The following is a 20,333-nucleotide window of genomic DNA, read 5'->3' on the forward strand; positions in this document are numbered from 1 at the left end:
CCTAAAAATAGTCTATTGTATTGATTTGGTTGTAAAAGTGGCAGTTTAGCTGCTTCTGCCATGTGGGCTGTAGAGCTTTACAGGACAGTCCATTAAACCTGTTGGATACTAAAGAATGTGGAAAATATGTTAAATTATCACTAGGTATGTAATATGATTTCAGTATTGCCTAATCACAGCTTAAATAATATATATTTTCTACCGCAGCAAGGCATGCAGCGATGACCTTACACTAACTGGCATTTAATATAGTTTTCTATTATAAATGCTTATCTTACAGCATCATGGATACAGAGCAATGATGAAGGTCAAAAGCAAATAGGAAAAAGTGGTATAAGGGGAAGTCAACCAAAAGCTGACATTGTAACAATCCTCAGGCCCCTAGTTCTGCCTAACCTATGGATTCAGCTTTTAATATGGAGTTCTCTAAAGGAACAATATAGGGGAAAAAAAATTATATCTGGTGTATGTTGTGCATAGCACATGACATGGTATATGACTTGAGGCTAAGGGAATAGTAAAGCAAGCAATCATGCATCATCTCTTTAAGGCCCTGCATTAGGCAGAACACAGCAGCAGTTTTCCCTCAACAGTTCCTTCAAACATAAGAAAAATGGAACCAAGAAATTGTATCTAACATTAAAATATTTACAAAATATATACATATATAAAAAAAGCACTGATACTGCCTAAGGATCAGGTCACACTGGCAAATTATGGCTCTGTATTGTGGAGGTTTAGATCCTATTCGGAAAATGTTTTACAACCTTCTAGGGAGGATAGCCCCTTTAATATGTGCTGCAAATATTATCTACCATGTAAAAATTGTGTACACATTAATTACTATTTACGAGTAAATTCCCCTAATGATGTAACACTATGTCAACTGACTGGCTTTAAGGCTCACATGCACTCCACATGCTACCCTATAGCATTTGCATCTGTTTATAATTTATCTGTTTGGGATCCGCTTAATACATATGGGTTACAATGGTAACCCATAAAGTTTATCATATGTGTCTAAGGATACAATTTAAGGAACAGAAGATAAGACTGTGGAAATGAAAATTATGTGGAGTGTCTACAAAACTGTTAAAGAAGGCAATTTCACCTGATGTGTTAGTTATTGCCACCATGGATCACATTGATGGGAAAGATAATTGAATGAAGGCTACGTTGTAGTATACCAAAAGGAGACTGTAGATGATAAAGTGGAGCCTTCCTAAAGCTGCTGCCACTGATCAGACACTGGTGGCATACCCTGGGGATATACCACCATTGACTTCAATTACAAAAACCTGTTATAACTGTTACAACTTCAATTTGAAATCATTTTAGTGTATTATACTAATACAATGAGTAAATCATTTGTTTAACTTATGTCCTAGAATTCTCAGACACAAATGAATTCCTACTTATTACAGTATATTATCTAATTTAAGCTTGTTCGGCTTTCCGACTAGTTATCCAAATGAACATTTAAATAAGTAAACAAACTGCTTGCAGTTACATGTAGATTAGATGTAGGCGTAAAGGAAAGGTTTACAAGATGAGTTCAGTTACATCATTTGGGAACATAGAAATAGTAGATGTGCCTGGTTTGTCAGATTTATCCAGCAATCATTAACATAAAAGTCACACAATCGTTTAGAATTATTATGGAAATGCTAATTACCTATAGGAAAAGATACAGAATTTAGTAGTGGAGAGATGACTGTAGCAAAAACCTATTTAGCACACAATGAAATGTAGAAGCTGTTTCTCAGTTCTTTGTACGTTTTAATTTCCTCCTGAAATATTCTGGTGCTGCCTCAAAAAGCCAATCTGCATCTACAACACACAAGTCTCTCATATAGCACTTAGAAGTATGAAGAAGTTCATTGTATATTACACACGCTGGCTTGCAGTGGAAAAGAAAAGATGAGGGGTGTATAGACACAAGTTGGTGCGTTTCCACAGTGGTGTACGTTCCATCCGGTTGCAACTCCGCTGCATTCATAAACATGCCATGAGCTAAGCACTGTCGGATATTGCGGGTATCTGTCCTTGAAGACTCTATTGGCATCGACATCTGTTAAGAAAACATACATTTACTAAGGGACATGTCTTACAGTAGTTTTGTACACAGAAGTCTACCATCGAGTAGTAATTGTCAGCTGTCCATCAGCAGCAAGTTGTAGAGCATGTTACTACTGATATGTGTCACAAAGCACTCCATAAACATTGATTTCAAGCTGGGAAAAGCTTTATGTGATTCCTTTAACCCTTTCAGGACTCAGCCCTTTTTCATTTTTGAGTTTGTTTTTTTTACGCCCCTCTTTAAAAAAAATCTATAACTTGAGGGCTTGTTATTTGCAGGAAAAAATGTACTTTATAGTGGTGCCATTTAATATCCCATACAATGTACTGGAAGCTGGAAAAACATTCCAAGTGCGGCGTTTTATTGAGGGCCCTGTTTTTTTCACGGCTCTCTTTGTGTGCTCCAAATTTATTCTTTGGGCTGGTTCAATGACAGGGATACCAAATTTATATAGGTTTTAGTAGATTTTAAAATGTATTAAATCTTTTGTAAAAAAAAAAAAAACCAAAAAACAATATTGCCATTTTGCCAAATTCTGAGGCCAATAAATGTTTTCATACTTAATAGTAAGGTGTAATTTTTTAGCAGCAATTTTTTTTCATACAAATATTTATGGATGGAAAAAGTGGCGATTCGGACATTTGGGTGTTATTTTCCGTTACGGTGTTCACGGCCAGGAATAATCTTTTTTATATTTTGAAAGAACAGGCATTTTAGGACATGGGAATACCTAACATGTTTAGGATTTTTACAAACACCACTGTTAGGTGTCAGGTAATTTGCTGCGATTGCTGCAAGTACCGACTATAGCAATTAGAGGCTGTGTATGGACCATCCACCCCCATGCAACACCACATTATAGTATAGTAAAAATTATAAATCAGACAAGTACCTTTATACAAATATCTCGGAGCTGAGCACGAACTTCTAAAACCATCATCATATTTCTGGAATTAATAAAATTCTCCCTGCACCACTCCTGCAACAAAACAAGGCAAATTTAAACGTTTGGCATTAACAATTGGCTTTATCGCATTGTGAGCAGTAGCCTTTTTTTATTTTTTTGCAAAAGTTCAATTTTATTGTGTGCTTAACTCCAGAAGAAAAAACGACCATCTCCTATAACATTATCACTACTAAGAGGCTCTGTACCCAGTTTTCTAGTTAAGACCTCAATGTTCTATTATCAATCATCTTCTCCCAAGGACCTAAGAACTGGTATCTAGTCTGCATCCAAACTCCTTCCCATCTTACCATGTGCTACTTTACATGAATCCTACACTGCCCTTTGGGAATGCAAATAAGCAGGATGCTTTTAATTGTGAAAAGGAATCATGGAGACATTCTTTCACCTTTGGCTGTCCATGAATTGGAAACGGCACTGATAAAGCACTACTGTCATTCCATATATACACTATACAATTTGAAGATATCCATGGCAACAACGGTTACAAACAATACATAATACAAATAGTATTTACAAAAGTATTGTAACTATAGTAAGCTTCAAAACTGCATCAGATTGTAATACTTTGTGGTTGCATATACTGTATATCTGAGTTACTGGCATTCTTGAACATTTTACCTATAGTAGGGAGTGATTTGTAGAAATTCTACATTTCTTAGCTAACAGGTTAGTTCAATGGAAAGCTAGGGGTATCTGCTACTCTCTTCTCTTTTGCAAGATAGGACAACTAATAAATGGAAGCCATTCTTTTTACCATAATTTTCCATGGATTTGCATGCATGGAGGGTTCCCTTCCACCATTCTTTCAATATTTCCAACAGAAAAAGTAAGCCAGCATTATTGTTGCTGTTATGAATAAAGAAGTGTAGCTATGAAAACAACTAACGTGTAAAGCACTAGGCCCTAAGTGGTGATTTTATAGGCTAACTTCCAAATATTCAGTTAAATGTAATAAAAAAACAACAGAACTTGCCTTATTTTTACCCAGGTTTTTAAAAGCCCGGTAGATGTTAAGTAAGGTCATATGATCACCCTCACTAGAAATGAACTTCCTGCGTGCTGCTTGTACTTCATCCCGTTTGGCAGGTGGATTATGTAGAACGCTGTCCACAGACAACAATGCCACAATAGTCAGGATCTCCTCCGTACAGTGAAATTTTGAGGAAATGAGAATAGTCTATAAGGAGACAAGTGTAATTAGTGCCTAATGACATTAAATTTGTCCTGATAAAAATGTAACATTTAACCATTGGAACAAGATTAATAAAAGACGTTGCTGAAGACTAAGGACATGCAAGCCCGCCATAAAATGACTGGCAGTCAGGATCAAGTTAACATATTGTTAATTCATCAGGTGACAATTAGGTAAGAAGTACCGTATATATATTTTTAAAATGAATATATTAAGGGGATTGAGGCCCTATATTCAAATAGTACTCCAATTGCTGTGAAGACAAATCAAAGTAACCAGGACAGTGTGGTGTATTTTTCTGAATAAAAGATGCACTTTTTAACAATCAAAAAATCTTGATAACAAGTGCCTGCGTCTATTAATCCGCTGGAGATCTGGTGAAGCGCTGACATAGCATTTCACAAGATCTCTGAGCAGAGCTGTGTGACTAACAGGGAATTTTTATTATGTGTCAAATATAATTTTCTTTTTTTTAGGTATGACTAAATCTGGGGTGCGTTTTATAGTCTGAAATAATATGGTACTTAGAGATTAATCAGTGGTGGATGTAGCAAAACTTTGGAAGACTCACTTTTGAAAACTTAGGCTCCAACGGAAAAGCAGCCATCTTCTTCCCCAACGGAGTTAGAATTAGCTGATCCTCCTTTTTTTCCACTGCACCAAGGAGATCCAACTGCTCAATGGCAGATTGTAAGGAATCTGAAAAAATAAGGCTGCATAAATAACTCTACTTCTAATACATAACCAGCTCTTTATATTATTTTGCATCCCTTAGAAAATTATTTCCTGAATAAGTGTTTCTCCTGTATTTCTATTTCTCCCCTGTAGTAAAGCATATGATGGAGCACAAAATAACTGTAGAATGAAATCCAACACATTTCCATGCATCTCTTATTTTTCGCTCCCTACTTTCAAAAATCCATATATTTTTTTTAGATTTCTGTGTACAGAGCTGTATAAGGGCTTGGTTTTTTGCATAACAAATTGTACTTCCTAGTGATGGTATTTAATATTTCATGTCATGTAATGGGAAACTGTATAAAAATTCTAAATGGAGTAAAATTGACATTAAAGACATTTTGTCTTGGGTCCTGTTCTTACAGCTACAACTGTGTGTTCCAAATGACTCCTCCCCTTTATACTTTACATTCACGGAGATACCAAATTTATATAGGTATTATTACGTTTTAGACTAGACTTCAATGTAAAGAGCTGTGTAAGGTGTCATTTTTTGCAGGATGAGATGACGTTTTCATGGTGCCATTGTGGGGACAGTACAACCTTTTGATCACTTTTTCTTACAAATTTTTAGGGGTTGCAAAATGGCAAAAAAGTGACTTTGCCGGGGGCATTTAAATGAATATCACCTGTGCACGCACTAATCGTAGGCAGGTGTTTGCTGCATTATTATGAATAAGCACATAAACCCTCTTCACGCACTACTTGCCGCACCATGATGTTGGGGAACATCATGGTGGGAGAAGGGTTTAAAAGGCAAAAAATCTGAAACATATACTGTGCTATAGTTAAATTGGCCAATTTTGAATTAAACCTGTTTTAGAGGAAGCCATTACCTTGTGAGGGCTTTGATACAAAATCAAATGTGAGGATATTAGGAACTCTCAGGACAAGCAGCTGCAGCACCACACTGGCCAGATTACACCTGTGGAAAGCAAATGGTTAAGATTTTTAAAACCGGCAATATATATGGATCATTGATCACAAGAACGGGCCCCCCATTCTCACTACTGATGCAGTGACATTATGCTGCTCCATTTAATACTATGCACGTGTCAGAAGTTACAGAGCTAAGCACTCAGCTACCTTCAGCACCATCATGAAGATAGCCAAGTGCTGTGCTCGTCAACTTCCAGTACTTTCATAACGAGAGAACTACAATTTACCTCTGTATCTCCGGTACAGTCATTTTCTCAAGCTTCTCAAACTCATCCTCTGTGTATAGTCTGTAGCATATGCCACTGTCTTCTCGGCCTGCTCTTCCAGTTCTCTGCCAGGCCTGGGCCTTGGATATCCGCTGCACTGCCAGAATCTCAAGACCACTTTCTATGGGAACAAAATCAGTGCACCAACATCAGATAAGGCAGAAACACTTAAACATGGTTGTACCTGGTTTTCTAATGGACAGGTACATGGATACAGATGTAAAACTACAAGTCAGAGGTGAACAATTATTTACTTAAAATGTTTAAATAAAATAGTGTATATTAAAACACATTTAAACACAAAACTCAATTTTGAGAACAAGGCCAATTTGTATTTTACATGCAGTACAACCATAATAACAATTTAGCTGCCTGTTATAAATTTGGAGGCCAAAATTCATGGGCTCCAGTTGCCCCCAGCATCTTGGTTATGCACTTTACAGCACCTGCAAAAACCACATATTACTCCTAAAGCCAGGCTCAAATTAGTCCATATATGAATTATGGATCACATGTTGGAGTGAACAGTGTGCATGGACCTGTGCACTTCGTATTATATTTATCTATAATACTAGGAAGGATTGTCACACTGCAGGGAGGCAGCGACTCCTAGAATTCATTATAACTATGAAGCAGTGAATTCTTGTCAACACACAGTGTGCAGCTGTATACGCTTGTGAGAATCTAAGGTGCAGTATACAGACCAAAACCATGTAAATCCATTTGACTTTTGAGAAAAAAAATTAGCATACTACTTTCAAAAGCAAACACCTACCAGGGTTATACTTCTTTGCCTTAACCATGCCTGTATCTACTACATATTTAATTCCCGTTATGGTGATGGATGTCTCTGCAATATTGGTTGAAATAATAACTTTTCGATGGTCCTGAAAAATAAAAACAATACATTTCTTCTGGTGTTGCTTCTCAGGTTAAGTATCAATAAAGCTTAATAAAAAAAGAACTTATGTTTGTGCATTAACTTTGTAACAGAACATTATTACATAAACACTTTATGAATGAAGAGGGACTTGTAAGCACCTCTTGTACGTAGATATGCTGAATGTTAGCAAGTTGTGTAGATCCCGGGATCTGCCCTTAAAAGGGGTGTTTCCATTTCAACAAGTAATGGATACTGTTTGAATTATGAAAAGTTATACAATTTTTGAATACATTTTCTGTATCAATTACTCACGGTTTTCTAGATTTCTGCTTGCTGTCATTCCTAGAAAGCTTCTTTATTCCCAGTGGATAAAAATCTGACCTTGGTCGCACAGGTGCGCGGCTCATTATATCACACAGCTCTGATTACTCTCTGTGATATAACAAGCCGTGCACCTGTCTGACTAACAAGCTTGTCCACTGGGAATAAACTATAGAAGGACAGCAAGCAGAAATCTAAAAAACCATGAGGATTTGATACAGAAAGTATAATGGAAAATTGTAAAATTTTTCATCATACAACAATAACATTAATTTGCCAAAGTGGGAATAGCCCTTTAATGCTAGCACTACAGAAATAATGCTCTGTGATGCACTAACCTTTGGAGCGTTTTGGAATACACGGAGCTGTTGGGAATGTGGCAGAGAGGCATAAAGTGGCATTACAGTCATCTGAGGACATCCATCTGGGAGATGCTTTGCTATGTCTCTGCAAGTTTTTGTCATTGCTTCAATTTCCTCCTGACCAGTCAGGAACACTAGAATGTCATGCGATGATGGTGCCTCCTACAGGAAAGAAAGTGAAAATACAATCAAAGTTGCGATATGCTTAATGGCCAAATTTAACCTTGGATAAAAAAAAAAATATCTTTGGGGTGTTCATACAGCATAATATACTGACACTTGCTGTACTCGGGTCCACAAGCATTGTATTATGACTGTATCATCATTTTTGGTACCTTTCAAGTATCTGATTACTACTATATCATCACAACTGATCACACTATCCAATAAAAAACTGGGATCACTGGTTTGTGCTGGTGACTGTACTTGTGAGGAAGCTTATAAATGGTCACGGTGGTAATCTTTGTAATTTGAGGGATTTATTATAGATCTCATGACACATAGTAATACCTGGCTGCAGGAAAGGCAAAAAAAAAAAACTAAGTACCTCTGGTAATCTTGAGAATAAAGTATTATCAGCACTTTACTGTTCTAAGATACAGAAGTTTCCTACACAAGTTTCTTTTATTGTTGTAATAAAAAAACATGTTCAAAGTAATATACTACCCAATTCCTGTTTACCACACAGATACTAGCAAAAGATTATCAATTTCTAAGTCAAGCACACAGAGATACCAGCTCTTTGCATCTTTACATTACCTGATGGATCTGAAAAACTGTAACCAGGGCAGCTTGAAGATAATCACTTTGAGGTTGCTTGGTATAGAAAACCTGGATAGGATGCTGTCTGCCTTCCAGGTAAAGAACTGGCGCTCCATTAAAATACTGGGAGAAGAGGTCCACATCCATTGTAGCTGACATGATAATGACCTGTCAGGAGAGAGACAAACTATATGTTTGTTCATATAAACCATATGACCACCCCATGCTACCACTATTTATTTGCATCATGTAAATGAGAATTCTACAAGTGCTTTTTACTAATATAGTCTCAAGTAGAGTTACATGATGCATGCAAGTTTCGATAATTTTTCTGTACTTTTCCCCTCTACACAGTTCGATACCAGGAATTTTAAAATTTCTAAGGAATGTGTTCTGAAATGTGAAAAAAGCACATGGTTCCAAAAAGATAATAAGATATATTGCAGTTTCTTGTGTAGGCAGTCCCCTGGTTCTGTAGTTTTGTTCTTAAGTTAAATTTGTATTTAAGTCTGAACTGTATATTTTATAATTGCAACTCCAACCAAATTTTTTTTGTCTCTGTGACAAGTGGATTTTAAAAATCTTGGGTTGTTACAAGAACCAGGGTTAATAATAAATCTTAATTGCAGACACCTTTGATAATTGTTATAGCTTTATTGTAGCTTTATTGCTACCTAAGGCGAAAGTACAGTAAATTACCAACATCCAGAGGTCCTTTTGTAACTAGGGGTTGTCTGTAAGTCGGATGTTCTTAAGTAGGGGCCCCCCTGTATTCACATGTACTATTCATTCTTGCAAAGCCTGTGACCATTTAAGTGTAGTTTGCAGTCAGCTTTGATTTCATATTGGTAAATTTTATTGGAAATTTGGAAATAGAGATCCAATTGAAAGAATGGTTGTATGGTTACCTTTAATGGTAGCTTTCCAAGCTCCTTTCTCTTTCTTTGGGCTGTTTTGACAACTCCAAACAGTACATCCGTGTGCACAGTCCTCTCATGAGCCTCATCCAGGATGACTACGCTGTATCTGCGCATAAGTGGGTCTCCAATTGCCTCTCGAAGCAACATACCATCAGTGAGGAATTTTATTTTTGTCTCTTCTGATGTCACATCTTCAAAGCGCACACTGTATCCCACCTGCCAATACAAAGACACAAGTATCTAAACTGAAAGCAAGAAAACGGGTGTACACTGCTGTAAAGGGAATACATTTTACTCATATGGCAGTTGATCAGAAAACCAAGAAGCTAAACACTTATAGTTTTCTTTTAAGGCATAAATGATGATACCATATCCAAACATATGGTCATCAATATCAGATTGGCGGGGGTCTAACAACCAACACTGCATCTAATAGAATAGAAAATGAAGTAGACTGCTCACTTCAGAGCTGTCTGGTCCATGTTCAATACTCTGCTTTTCAGTTTCTGAGACTAGCTGATGAGTTTAACACTAATCTGTTCTTGACAATCCATTCCATATTACAAGCTTGGAAAACCCCCAATAAAAATAAGATTCCCGACACTGCCCATTTTTTTAAAATCTGACATGCGTCACTAGAAGTAGTCATAACTTTGGAGAGTTATCATATGTCTGCTTTATGTTTGCTTAACTTTTTCAACTATCCTTTTATCTTATTAGGTTGTTAGGAGGGTTTAAGTCTAACAGCAATTTTCCTCATTTTAAACTATAAAATACATATATAATACTTAATATCACAATACTTAATACATAATAGTGATAAAATTTAAAAAATTCAATATTTTTAAAATGAATATTTCACTTAAAGGTTAAAATAAGAATATGCACACCAAAGTTTGTTACCCAATTTTTCTTGAATATGTCAATACTACATATGTTGCCCTAAACTGCTATAGGGACACACTGCAGGGCTTGAAAGGAATAGAGCACCATTTGCCTTTTAGAAGCATATTTAGCTGGTAATGTTTTCAGGCGCTATGCGGCATTTGGAGAGTCCCTGGAATACCAGGACAGTGGAAACCCTATTGTGACCCTATTTTGCAAAATACACCCCTGAAGAATGGGTTTAATGAGCATTTCCCCTTAAGATTTTTTTGGCGAAGTAGACTAAAACAAGGAAAAATATTTTTTTTCCCCAAAAGAGAAATTTTAACCCCAAATTTTTCATTTTTCCTAAGGTGTTAAAACAGGAATTGCAGACTCAGTTTATTACAAAATTTCTCTCAAATATACATTGCTCCATATATGGTCATAAACTGCTGTATGGGCCCACGGCACTGCTCAGAAGGCAAGGAACATTATTTAGAAGACAGATATGGCTAGAATATTTTTCAGGTACCATGATGCATTTGCAGTGCGCCTGAGGTACTTGAACAGTGGAGATTTACAACAAATGATCCCAGTGTGCAATATCCAGTTTTCTGAAATAAAGGCTCTTTTGCCCTATTTTTTGATTTTCAATAAGTTGATAGGGACAATATAGCAAAAAAATGTGTTAGACAATTTATCATACCGCACATTTGGATGAACCCTTTTGCCTGGAGTTATGATGGGGCTCAGGAGTCTAACAGTACTATGTAAATTTCATACCTACTTTTGGGACTTGCATAGCAATGACTGATAATTGCAGGCTGTGAGATAAAAATTTTTTTTATCAAAGGGAATATGTGCTTTACAAAAATTAATATGAAAGGGATTATGGACATTAAAAACAGCAATTTTTCAGTTTTCATGCCGGGTGCCTCCAATCCATATGGAGGGTGCTGATAGCTAGCAGAAGGAGCGCGCTGGGTCTAAAGGGTTGGTGCCGGAGGCTGGGCTGTGTTAACACAGCTGAACCCAAGCAGAGGCAAGACCCGATGTCCTGCCAACTTCCTCTGATGCGCAGCCATAGAAAGGTGTCGCATCAGAAGTACTCTTAATGACCGCCATAAGAAGCCGTTGCGGTGGTCATTAATGGGTTAAGGTCATGGTCTACAATGGCCTTCTGGACACAGACCTTATTTGTGGTTTTCCCTTCTCAAATTCCAAAAGACTTAACTTTATTTTTTTTATCTGAAATGGGCATAGGAGGGCTTTTTTTTTGTGGCAAGATTCGTATTTTACAATGTGGTTACTTTTGTGGTAAAAATAGCATGATGATTCAAATTTATTAACTTTTTCCTGCAATTGAACAGGTTTAAACCACTGTTTTGCCAATTAAAACTGTTTTGTAATTAAAACTTTTACGCAGTTCACTGTACAGTATAATAAATATAATGATAGGTTACGTTAGTACAATTAAGGAGACTCCAAATGTGCAGGTTTGCTTATGTTTTACTACTTTAGCAAATAAAACAATTTATATGTGTCACCATATTCTGAGAGCTTTAACTTTTCTATTCTTCAATAAAAAGAGGAATATTATGGCTACATCTGACTTGACTTTTTGATCGCATTCTATTCGATTTTTTGGGAAGTAGGAAGCACTAAAATTTTAATTAGTTTTTTTTATACCCGTCACAATACAGACATAATAATGTTATATCTGATTGGCCAAGATCGCTACAGATGCAACAATCCCAATTTTCTGGGGTGGGTTTTTTTTTATTACCACAAAATAGAATTATATATAGGGAATGGGTGATTTGTTTTTTTTTTTTTTTTTTTTAAACCTTTAACTTTTTTTTTTTACTGTCCCACTAGGGGACTTACACTTGAGATACCTTGATCCCTTATACAATACATTTCAGTAACGCTGTACAGCAATGTATTGTATCTGTCAGTGTTTTACTGACAATTTGCCGATAAGACCTAGTCTTGAGCTGGGCATAATAGGCCACCGTAGACAACAGACACAGCGGTCTTTGTCAGACCTCCGGCTGCCATAGCAAACCCCTCCCCCCCCCCAAAGCACCCCGCGATTGTGTTGCAGGGAGTCAGGGGAGTGACAAAAGGAACCCCGTGCTTGATTGTGCCAGTTAGGGGGTTAAACTGCCCAGCAAGGAGAGATCCCCCTGCCGGACAGAAGCGGCAGGGACTGGGCTGTATGCAACAGCTGGTTTACTGCTGCACATCTGAAGGACAAAATAGAGTGCCCAAATGCAGAAACGGCCCATTAATTATGACGATCTATAGCAGTGGTGGCGAACCTATGGCACGGATGCCAGAGGCAGCACTCAGAGCCCTTTCTGGGGGGCACCCAGGCCATCACCCAGCACACCAGACAGGACTCAAAGAATGTTCCTGCAGTTCCAAGCAACTTGAGTTGCAATTTGGGCACTCGGCCGCTAAAAGGTTCCCCATCTCATCCCAGAAAACCCCTTTGAGAAACTAGGAGTTCAATACTGGAATCTACCACAGGGAATGCAAATAAAGTCACCTACTAGTTTACCGAGCTCCGTCTTTCTCTCTTCCGATACTCTTGCTGCCAGAGATATAGCAGCTACTCTGCGAGGTTGGGTCACACCTATGATGCCCTGGCGCCCTATGCTGGCTTCATACAGGTACTGTGGAATCTGAGTTGTCTTGCCAGAACCCGTTTCACCTGTAACATAAAGACAAACAGTTTCCTGAAGATCATGCCAGTAATGAAAAAGTAAATGAAAGAAGCAGTATACAGAATCGTTACAATTCTAACACAAAGACTTCGGGTCAGTAACACTGAGCTGGTGAGAGAATTCTCTCTCTGGATCTGCTCCAATTTTAGGCACAACAAACACTTTATATGATGCAGATTTTCCTGCACAATGTATTATAGTGGCACCATAGTCAATGAGATTTTAAGATGTTTGATATAGATGGTACAGGCATGCTAAAGTGCTGATTTTATACCCATGTCCTCTCTTTACCTGAAGCTTAATCTTTCTAAAACTGAATTACTTCTCAGCATCTGCTAATCAACCTAACCCTGAAACCTTGAATCATAACTCCAAAGAAGCAGCCTGCTGTCTTATGGTCATGCTGGACTTTGACCACTCGTTTAAGCCTTACATACAATCACTTGTATGCTCCTGCCTTTCTTGATCATGGAAACCTCCAAAATCCTAACACACTGATTCACTCTCATCTCGACTACTTTAACTTCCTGCTAATCTTTCCTCAATTTACAGGGGGTTCCCGACTTACAATGACACCTGACTTACAAATGGACCTCTCTGGCCACTGTGGATGCTTTACATTAGTCCCAGGCTGCAATGATCCACTGTCAGTAATGAAGCTTTATTGATAATACTTGTTCCCATGACAGCACAAAATTTAGAAAATCCAATTGTTTTGGAGTTACAAATACCAGTTGCGACAAATTTAGCTTAAGTACAAACTTATCTTGTACTTAATCCGGGGACTGCCTGTACCAAACTCTCTGCTGGAACAATATATTCTTAATGCAGCAGCCAGAATAGTCTATCAATCTTGACACTACACGGATGCCTCCACTCTGTGTCAGTCACTGCACTGGCTGCCCATCACCTTCTGTTTTCAATTCAAATGAATCACCCTCACCCACAAAGCTCTGCACAGTTCTGCGCCACCCTACCTCTCTGCCCTCATCTCAGTCTATTGCACCGCCTGTGCTCTTCAATCTTCCAGTGATCCTTTTCTCCTTAATTCGAACCTTTAACTTGAGTCTCCAGGACTTCCCCCGAGTTGCACCTATTCTCTGGAATGCACTACCTCGATCCATCAGGCTAATACCCAGCTACCACATTGTTAAACATGCCCTAAAACCCATCTTTCGAGGCAGGCCTATCACATTCCCTAACTGCATGTAACTTTTACTTATTTTCTCCTCCACTGGTTTCTCTGCAGATTGATGCACCCTGGTTTCAGTGCATATCAATAATGACTGGTCCATTCAGCATTATTTATCTATTTAATTATCTCCTGGACCACAGTGCAAGTCACCTTCTGTGTCACCCCTTCATCCTCATAGATTGCAATCTCTGATGAGCATTTGTTTAATCTCATTATATTAATACTCTGTAATATCTTGTTTACTTTGTACCCCATGATCTGTACAGGGCTGCAGAATATGATGGCACTATATTAATAAAGATGTATTATTATTAATTCCTTCCTAGATTTTTGCACCTTGCAATGTATGGAAATATCAGCTGGGAAACATGGAGCTAAATTGGCAGTTCTTTCTACAGATATAAGTAGTGAGGTAACAATATAAAACATGCAGCAGTATAACTCATGGGAGTATGTACCCTCACAGTCAGAGGATTTATCCACATAGGACCATGGGTACATTCTAATATTTGGACAGCTTTAGATTATCTCCACCACTGTACATTTTCATTCAGGCTGATGTTTAAACATCATTTAATTTCTAGAAATTTCTATTTATGATACACAAAGCTCTAAGGGCTTTTTCACATGGTACATGAAATACGTATTTCTCAGATTATCTACTGTCATCTTTATTTTAGTATTGGACATTAGTCCTGCTGGGAGGAGATGACTTAGCCTAAGCTGATCTGACGGTGTCACTTTATATAATTATGAGCCATACTGTACTATCAAATATCAGGGATGTAACCAGTTCATAAATATGGAGGAGATGAGGAATCCATTTGTCTCCCATGTATGTAGTGGACCTGCAGCCTCAATGATCACACTATATTATAAGAGTGTATTTACTACCTGATACAGATACACAGGCACTTCCTACTGTGAATGTAACCCTGATGCACACAAGCACTAGAGGTGCCCATCACTAAGCAAAACCGCAGCTGCCATCAGAGAGCAGTAGCTGCAGGCAGAGCTGTGCGGGCACAGGCAGGCGGTACTCGCAGTAAACAAGGCCCTCGGACAACTCACCGATGATCACCGCGCTCTCCAGCTGCCGGAGCTGCCCTATGAGCTGTGCCCGCGCCTGGTAGATGGGCAGACCGCGGCGCTGCTGGTCTATGGGCACCGGCTGCTTCCTGGGCCCAGGCTGCATGGCTCCTCTCCAGTTGGGATTGGAATGAGGGGAGCCCGGCTTAAACTTCTTAGCCGGCGGATGATAGGAGTCCTGAGACATAGTATATGTGGCTCCGGTATAGCTGCTGCTTAATCTGTGCGACACCAGGAGCGCCCCTGATACATGCAGCGACTACCCGGGGAGACCATTCCGAGCCTCCGCTGGCCAGCACACGTGCTTCCGCCTTCCGCTGCCTAGCCCTGCACTGCCAGAAGGAGGACGATAGAGGGCGCGCCGCTCCCCATGCTATTACTGCAGAGGGATGAACCAGGCTGAAGTCACTTTACATGTCCAATATTTCTTTATTCAGCCCTGAAGGTATTTCCTGTACTTAAGTTTGTTTTTGTATTAAAGGGGTATTCCCACGACAAGATTCTTAAATATACTTAGGATACTAAAAAAAATATTCGTTAATTCACTGGTATTACACAAAAATATAGCATATCACAGATATAATTCAAACCTGTCTTCATCAGTCCTGGGGTTTAGAATTTTTGTTGTCCCTGGATACGACCATAAATCTAATGACTATGGTCAGATTCTTCTCATGAGTAGCTTCTCTTGTCTGCACACTGCAGTGCTCTCTGCCTCCTGTCCTTTCCCCTGCATTACAAGTCCAGCTCAGACACAGGCACTTCCTGCCAGCAAGGAAAAGAGTGTAACAAGCAGGATAAGGCTTTATCCGGGAGCGAGGCATATAAGAGATCTGACTGTGTGTATTTTAGGTGAGTTCATATCCATCTCGTGGATCTCATTTATGATCTGTCTCGTATCTCTTTTTATATTTGTCATATAGTAGTAGAATGTTTAGAAGCTAAATAAAAATGTAAAAAAACCTATACCCTTATAATCTAAGCAGATGGTGAGCACACGGCTTAGAGTGTCTGCTTATATAGTCCCCATCCTCACATTTTATACGGACCATCACTAAGTGATAGGAGCCAATACAGCAATAAAAAGAAATTTTTAAGGACAAAATAACGTAGCAGCAATCTATCAAAATACTTAAAATCACAGTGAAACAGGACAAATAGCTACAAAATGGCATCAAAGTGTGATTTAAAGGGTAACATTAGTTTGGCAATATGTCACTGAGGGTGATGATGCTCCATGTCAAATTCAGTTGCGTTCAATTGGCACATATTTTTGGCACAAAAGCTGGCAGCTAAGTCAGATGATGTGCAATTTATACCAAGCTGAAAATCACATAGGGCAGTGGTGGCGAACCTATGGCACTGGTGCCAGAGGCGGCACTCTGAGCCCTCTCTGTGGGTACCCAGGCCATCACCCCAGAATGAAGTTCACCAGACAGAACTCAAAGAATCTGCCTGCAGAACCTTCCTACAATGACAGATGAATTTGCCCTCCTTCTTTCAACTGGGTTGGTATCTTTAGAAGGCTGAAGGATTGAAAGTTGTCAATGAACAAGGAGAAATACATTACTGCTTAAAGTGCTGCGCTGGCACTTTGCAATAAATAAGTGGCTTTTGGTTGAAGTTTAGGCACTCAGGCTCTAAAAGGTTCGCCATCACTGACATAGGGTGTTATGCATAGGGTGTTAAATTCAGGTTACTTCAACGTGGCCCAAACAGCTTCTTGGTATAAAATTAGGTATTAAAGTTGGCAGATAGGCACTTTCTAAAAGAAAAACAGGCATAAAAGGGGGGGGGGGTGTGATGATCCTGTTTGCCCACTGTGATACCAGCCATTATGCCACCAACCTGTTCAGGCCAGGCTGAACTCAACTGCTTTTGCCACAGTGCAACAGGCTTTACATGATGGATTTGTCAGATTAGTGCCCGGAACTCATTAAATTACACTTTCTGGTGCCCACTTTGATGGTAATTTTATGGAGCTTGGGTCAATTTAATATGCTTTTCAACTGAAACACATTTGATCATTAACAAGCATAACATATTGTGCAAATATCATTTGAAACGCATATGCCAAGCCCCGTTGCAGTTGGATTGCGCCAGACTGAGGTAGGGAGGGAGAGAATTTCCTCTGCTGTCAGAGTGAGGCTACATTCACACAAAAGTATGGAGAGGAGGAGGGTTGACCCCTCCCCTCTTCATAGCGAGTTACAGTCCACGGCGCCATAACACAAGGACCAATAGGACATGGGCTATCTTTTCCCCCTGTATGGAGCGGTACGGGGCCATACGTGTACTGCACTATATCGCTCCGCGTGCCCATTGCCGTCTATGGGGGATGCAAGCTTGTGGCCGTACATACGTCCTCCTAACGGTCGTGTGAATACAGCCTAAATCTTCCTACCTAGAATTAAAAAGAAAAAATTCAACTAAAGTTTTCCTTTCAGGTTAACATATTTGGTGATCTTTGGTGATATATATTATAGGGATGTTTAAGTCAAAGAGGTACAGGTCTAATAACCTTATAACTTACTACAACCATAATTTGGTAAAGTAAAGATTTATGTTTGCAGTGTTTATTTCACAGCTATGGATACACCAATAATGGTAGCAGGATAAACAACAAAAATGCTTCCAATATGTGTATGGAACATATAGTCCTACAGATGTCCAATCAGTTTAACTTTGGTATATCTGTACAGGACTCTTTTAGGTGGCCAGGTGCTATCCAGGAATGGATCCCGGGTGAGCACATGGCGGGGAGGAGGAGGGGTGAGTGTTCTTAACCCTTCGCCCTTCATAGGCAGATGAGTGGCCATGTAACTAGGTGACGGTGTGGTAGCGCACCATCACCAGGAGCCATAGAAGTCGATGAGACAGCGATCTGGTCGCAAATCATGCAACCAGATCACGGACCACATAACAGTTCTTAAGTGGCCTTTATATAAAAGAAAAAAAATTTTGCCAGTGTGTCAGTGTCCCAACTCTCTACTTTTTTCTAAACAAATAAAAACCAAGCATGTTGGACAGTAAAATGCCTTGCTCCGGCAGGAGACTCAGTTTTGTCAGAGAAACAGCTTTCTAATATGCATGGTGCTTAATGATAAGACTGTACTTGTGCCTAGGAATGGCCTTGTGCCGTGTTTGTTGGAGATAATTTCATGAGAAAAACAGATGTCCAGAGGATGATAAGATGTGGAATAAATCAAATAGTGTTCCCTTAAAACCTATTTCTCATTATTTTGTGTGTAATAACCTTTTTTAGGCATTTTTGAAGATTTGTTGTCCATGTCACTATTTCTAATGAATGAATGAATTACTTTATCCTGCAATTTTCATCATACCCAAAACTCCTACAGGACACAGACAGTTTGGTGATTTTTTTTCTTGGTGTCTCTAATGTTGAATTCTAAAGTATGTAACTTTTCTGACAATGTCACAGCTTTGTTTTTTTGCAAGAAGAGTTGTACATTTTGATGATTTCCATTTGGGGTGAATAGGATTTTTTTTTACTAATGCTCCTTAGCAAGCAACATGATTAAAGCTTAAGTCATGGTGAAGTAAGACACTGTCCTCCATAGGTCATGTACAATTATGTTGTGCTCAGTATGGGAAAAGAGCCAACACACAGAGGGACTTAATACAGCTTTGTGAGACGGCCTTATGCCTCTTTCACATAGAGGGGGAAAAAAGGTTTGTTGCAAGCAGTATTACTTTCTCTCATTTATTTGGGTCTTAATTTCTCCTAAGCAAGTCTACAAAGTTTTTTTCTAGAAGTTATGGGGGAAAAGGGGGGGGGGGCAACCAGACTTAGGCCTATTACCCACAATCTAGTTTTCAAGATTTACCAGACTTATCCTTGATTAAATTCTAACAACTTCTGCAATGCTTGTTTTAAAGGGTACTCAGGCAAAGGCATCAGTGTAGTGAAACACATCCTCCACAATTTTTTTGGTTGTACCTTAAGGCTGCTTTTAGATAAGTACAGAAAGAGTTTCATCAGTTAGTTCAGAAAAAAATTACTGGCTACATTTTCAGTTAGCTTTTCATGTGTGATTTTGGTTTGTTTCCAATGCATTTTTCACATGCATAACAAAAGAAAAAACCTCATGAATGTGGTCAAAGTTTTCTATACTAGAACACACAGCATTTTTCTTAGACCAGCCTTATTCATGGGCAACCAACCTTAATTTAACCATAGACTAAATTTGTGCAAGTGAAACTGACCTCAGGACAGATGCAGAAAAAAAATCATCTGTGTGCCCTGCCCTTTAAAGGATAAGTGCCCACTGCTGTTATTTAAACGTACCATGTGACTAATCTGTTAAGTTGCGCATTTCCCAGTCAGAAAAGTTTTATTGGATCACTCAAGAGTAGTTTATGAGGATTTGTGAAAAATAACTGTCAAACTCTACAAATCTTTGCAATATTCATGTTTATGTACCCTCAAAGAGGACCATTCACCACCTCACACGTGAGATTAGCCTATCATTCTGTAGGGCCTACTAACAGATTCAGGGGCACATTTTTTCTTTCTAGCTCTTGCGGTTGCGGAGATATCAGTCCCAGTATCTGAACATTCTAATCTGTGTTCTGTCAGAGAGGAGGTGCTGGAGGCATGTGTTATGCTAATCTTCTTTCATATTGTTCAATAAGCAGCAAGTAATGTCAGAGAAGCTATTACGAACTGTAGCGAGTTGTTATTTCTCTCTTCTCATCTAGAGGCTGTGTTCACGCATATTCTGCCAAAACTCTGTTCACATTGTGTTTATGTAAACACAGTGTAACCACAATGTTACGAAATGTAAACAGAATGTGAAGGCAAACACGTTGTGGAAACACTTATGATAGCATAATGTTAACGTGATGTAAATGCAGACACAATGGGGGTCATTTACTAAGGGCCCGAGTCGCGTTTTCCCGACGTGTTACCCGAATATTTCCGATTTGCGCCGATTGTACCTGAATTGCCCCGGGATTGTGGCGCACGCGATTGGATTGTGGCGCATCGGCGCCGGCA

The 20,333-nt window shown here is 38.9% G+C and overlaps 1 protein-coding gene across 1 annotated transcript; it reads right to left on the reverse strand.

The window, feature by feature from the left end:
• Nucleotides 1-1,500: 1,500 nt before the first annotated feature.
• DHX33 (DEAH-box helicase 33) lies at nucleotides 1,501-15,669 on the reverse strand. The gene is made up of 12 exons (XM_072136124.1): nucleotides 15,296-15,669; nucleotides 12,856-13,016; nucleotides 9,419-9,646; nucleotides 8,508-8,678; nucleotides 7,725-7,910; nucleotides 6,958-7,069; nucleotides 6,144-6,303; nucleotides 5,814-5,902; nucleotides 4,811-4,938; nucleotides 4,021-4,224; nucleotides 2,973-3,059; nucleotides 1,501-2,071 (listed from the first exon to the last, which is right to left on the reverse strand). Exons 1-12 carry the CDS (start codon nucleotides 15,498-15,500, stop codon nucleotides 1,763-1,765), a joined length of 2,040 nt encoding a protein of 679 aa, XP_071992225.1. The 5' UTR covers nucleotides 15,501-15,669; the 3' UTR covers nucleotides 1,501-1,762.
• Between the last annotated feature and the right edge of the window lie 4,664 nt (nucleotides 15,670-20,333).

Source organism: Engystomops pustulosus, chromosome 2 (genome assembly GCF_040894005.1).
Source record: "Engystomops pustulosus chromosome 2, aEngPut4.maternal, whole genome shotgun sequence".
Taxonomy (NCBI): domain Eukaryota; kingdom Metazoa; phylum Chordata; class Amphibia; order Anura; family Leptodactylidae; genus Engystomops; species Engystomops pustulosus.

Bases quoted from the DNA above. Each gene is read 5' to 3' on its own strand.
- DHX33 (XM_072136124.1), bottom strand. From the start codon at position 15,500: ATGTCTCAGGACTCCTATCATCCGCCGGCTAAGAAGTTTAAGCCGGGC. The intron at 13,017-15,295 runs GTGAGTTGTCCG...TTTATGTTACAG, and splicing joins GGAGAGCGCGGTGATCATCG to GTGAAACGGGTTCTGGCAAG. The intron at 6,304-6,957 runs GTAGGTGTTTGC...TTGTTCCCATAG, and splicing joins GGCAAAGAAGTATAACCCTG to AAAGTGGTCTTGAGATTCTG.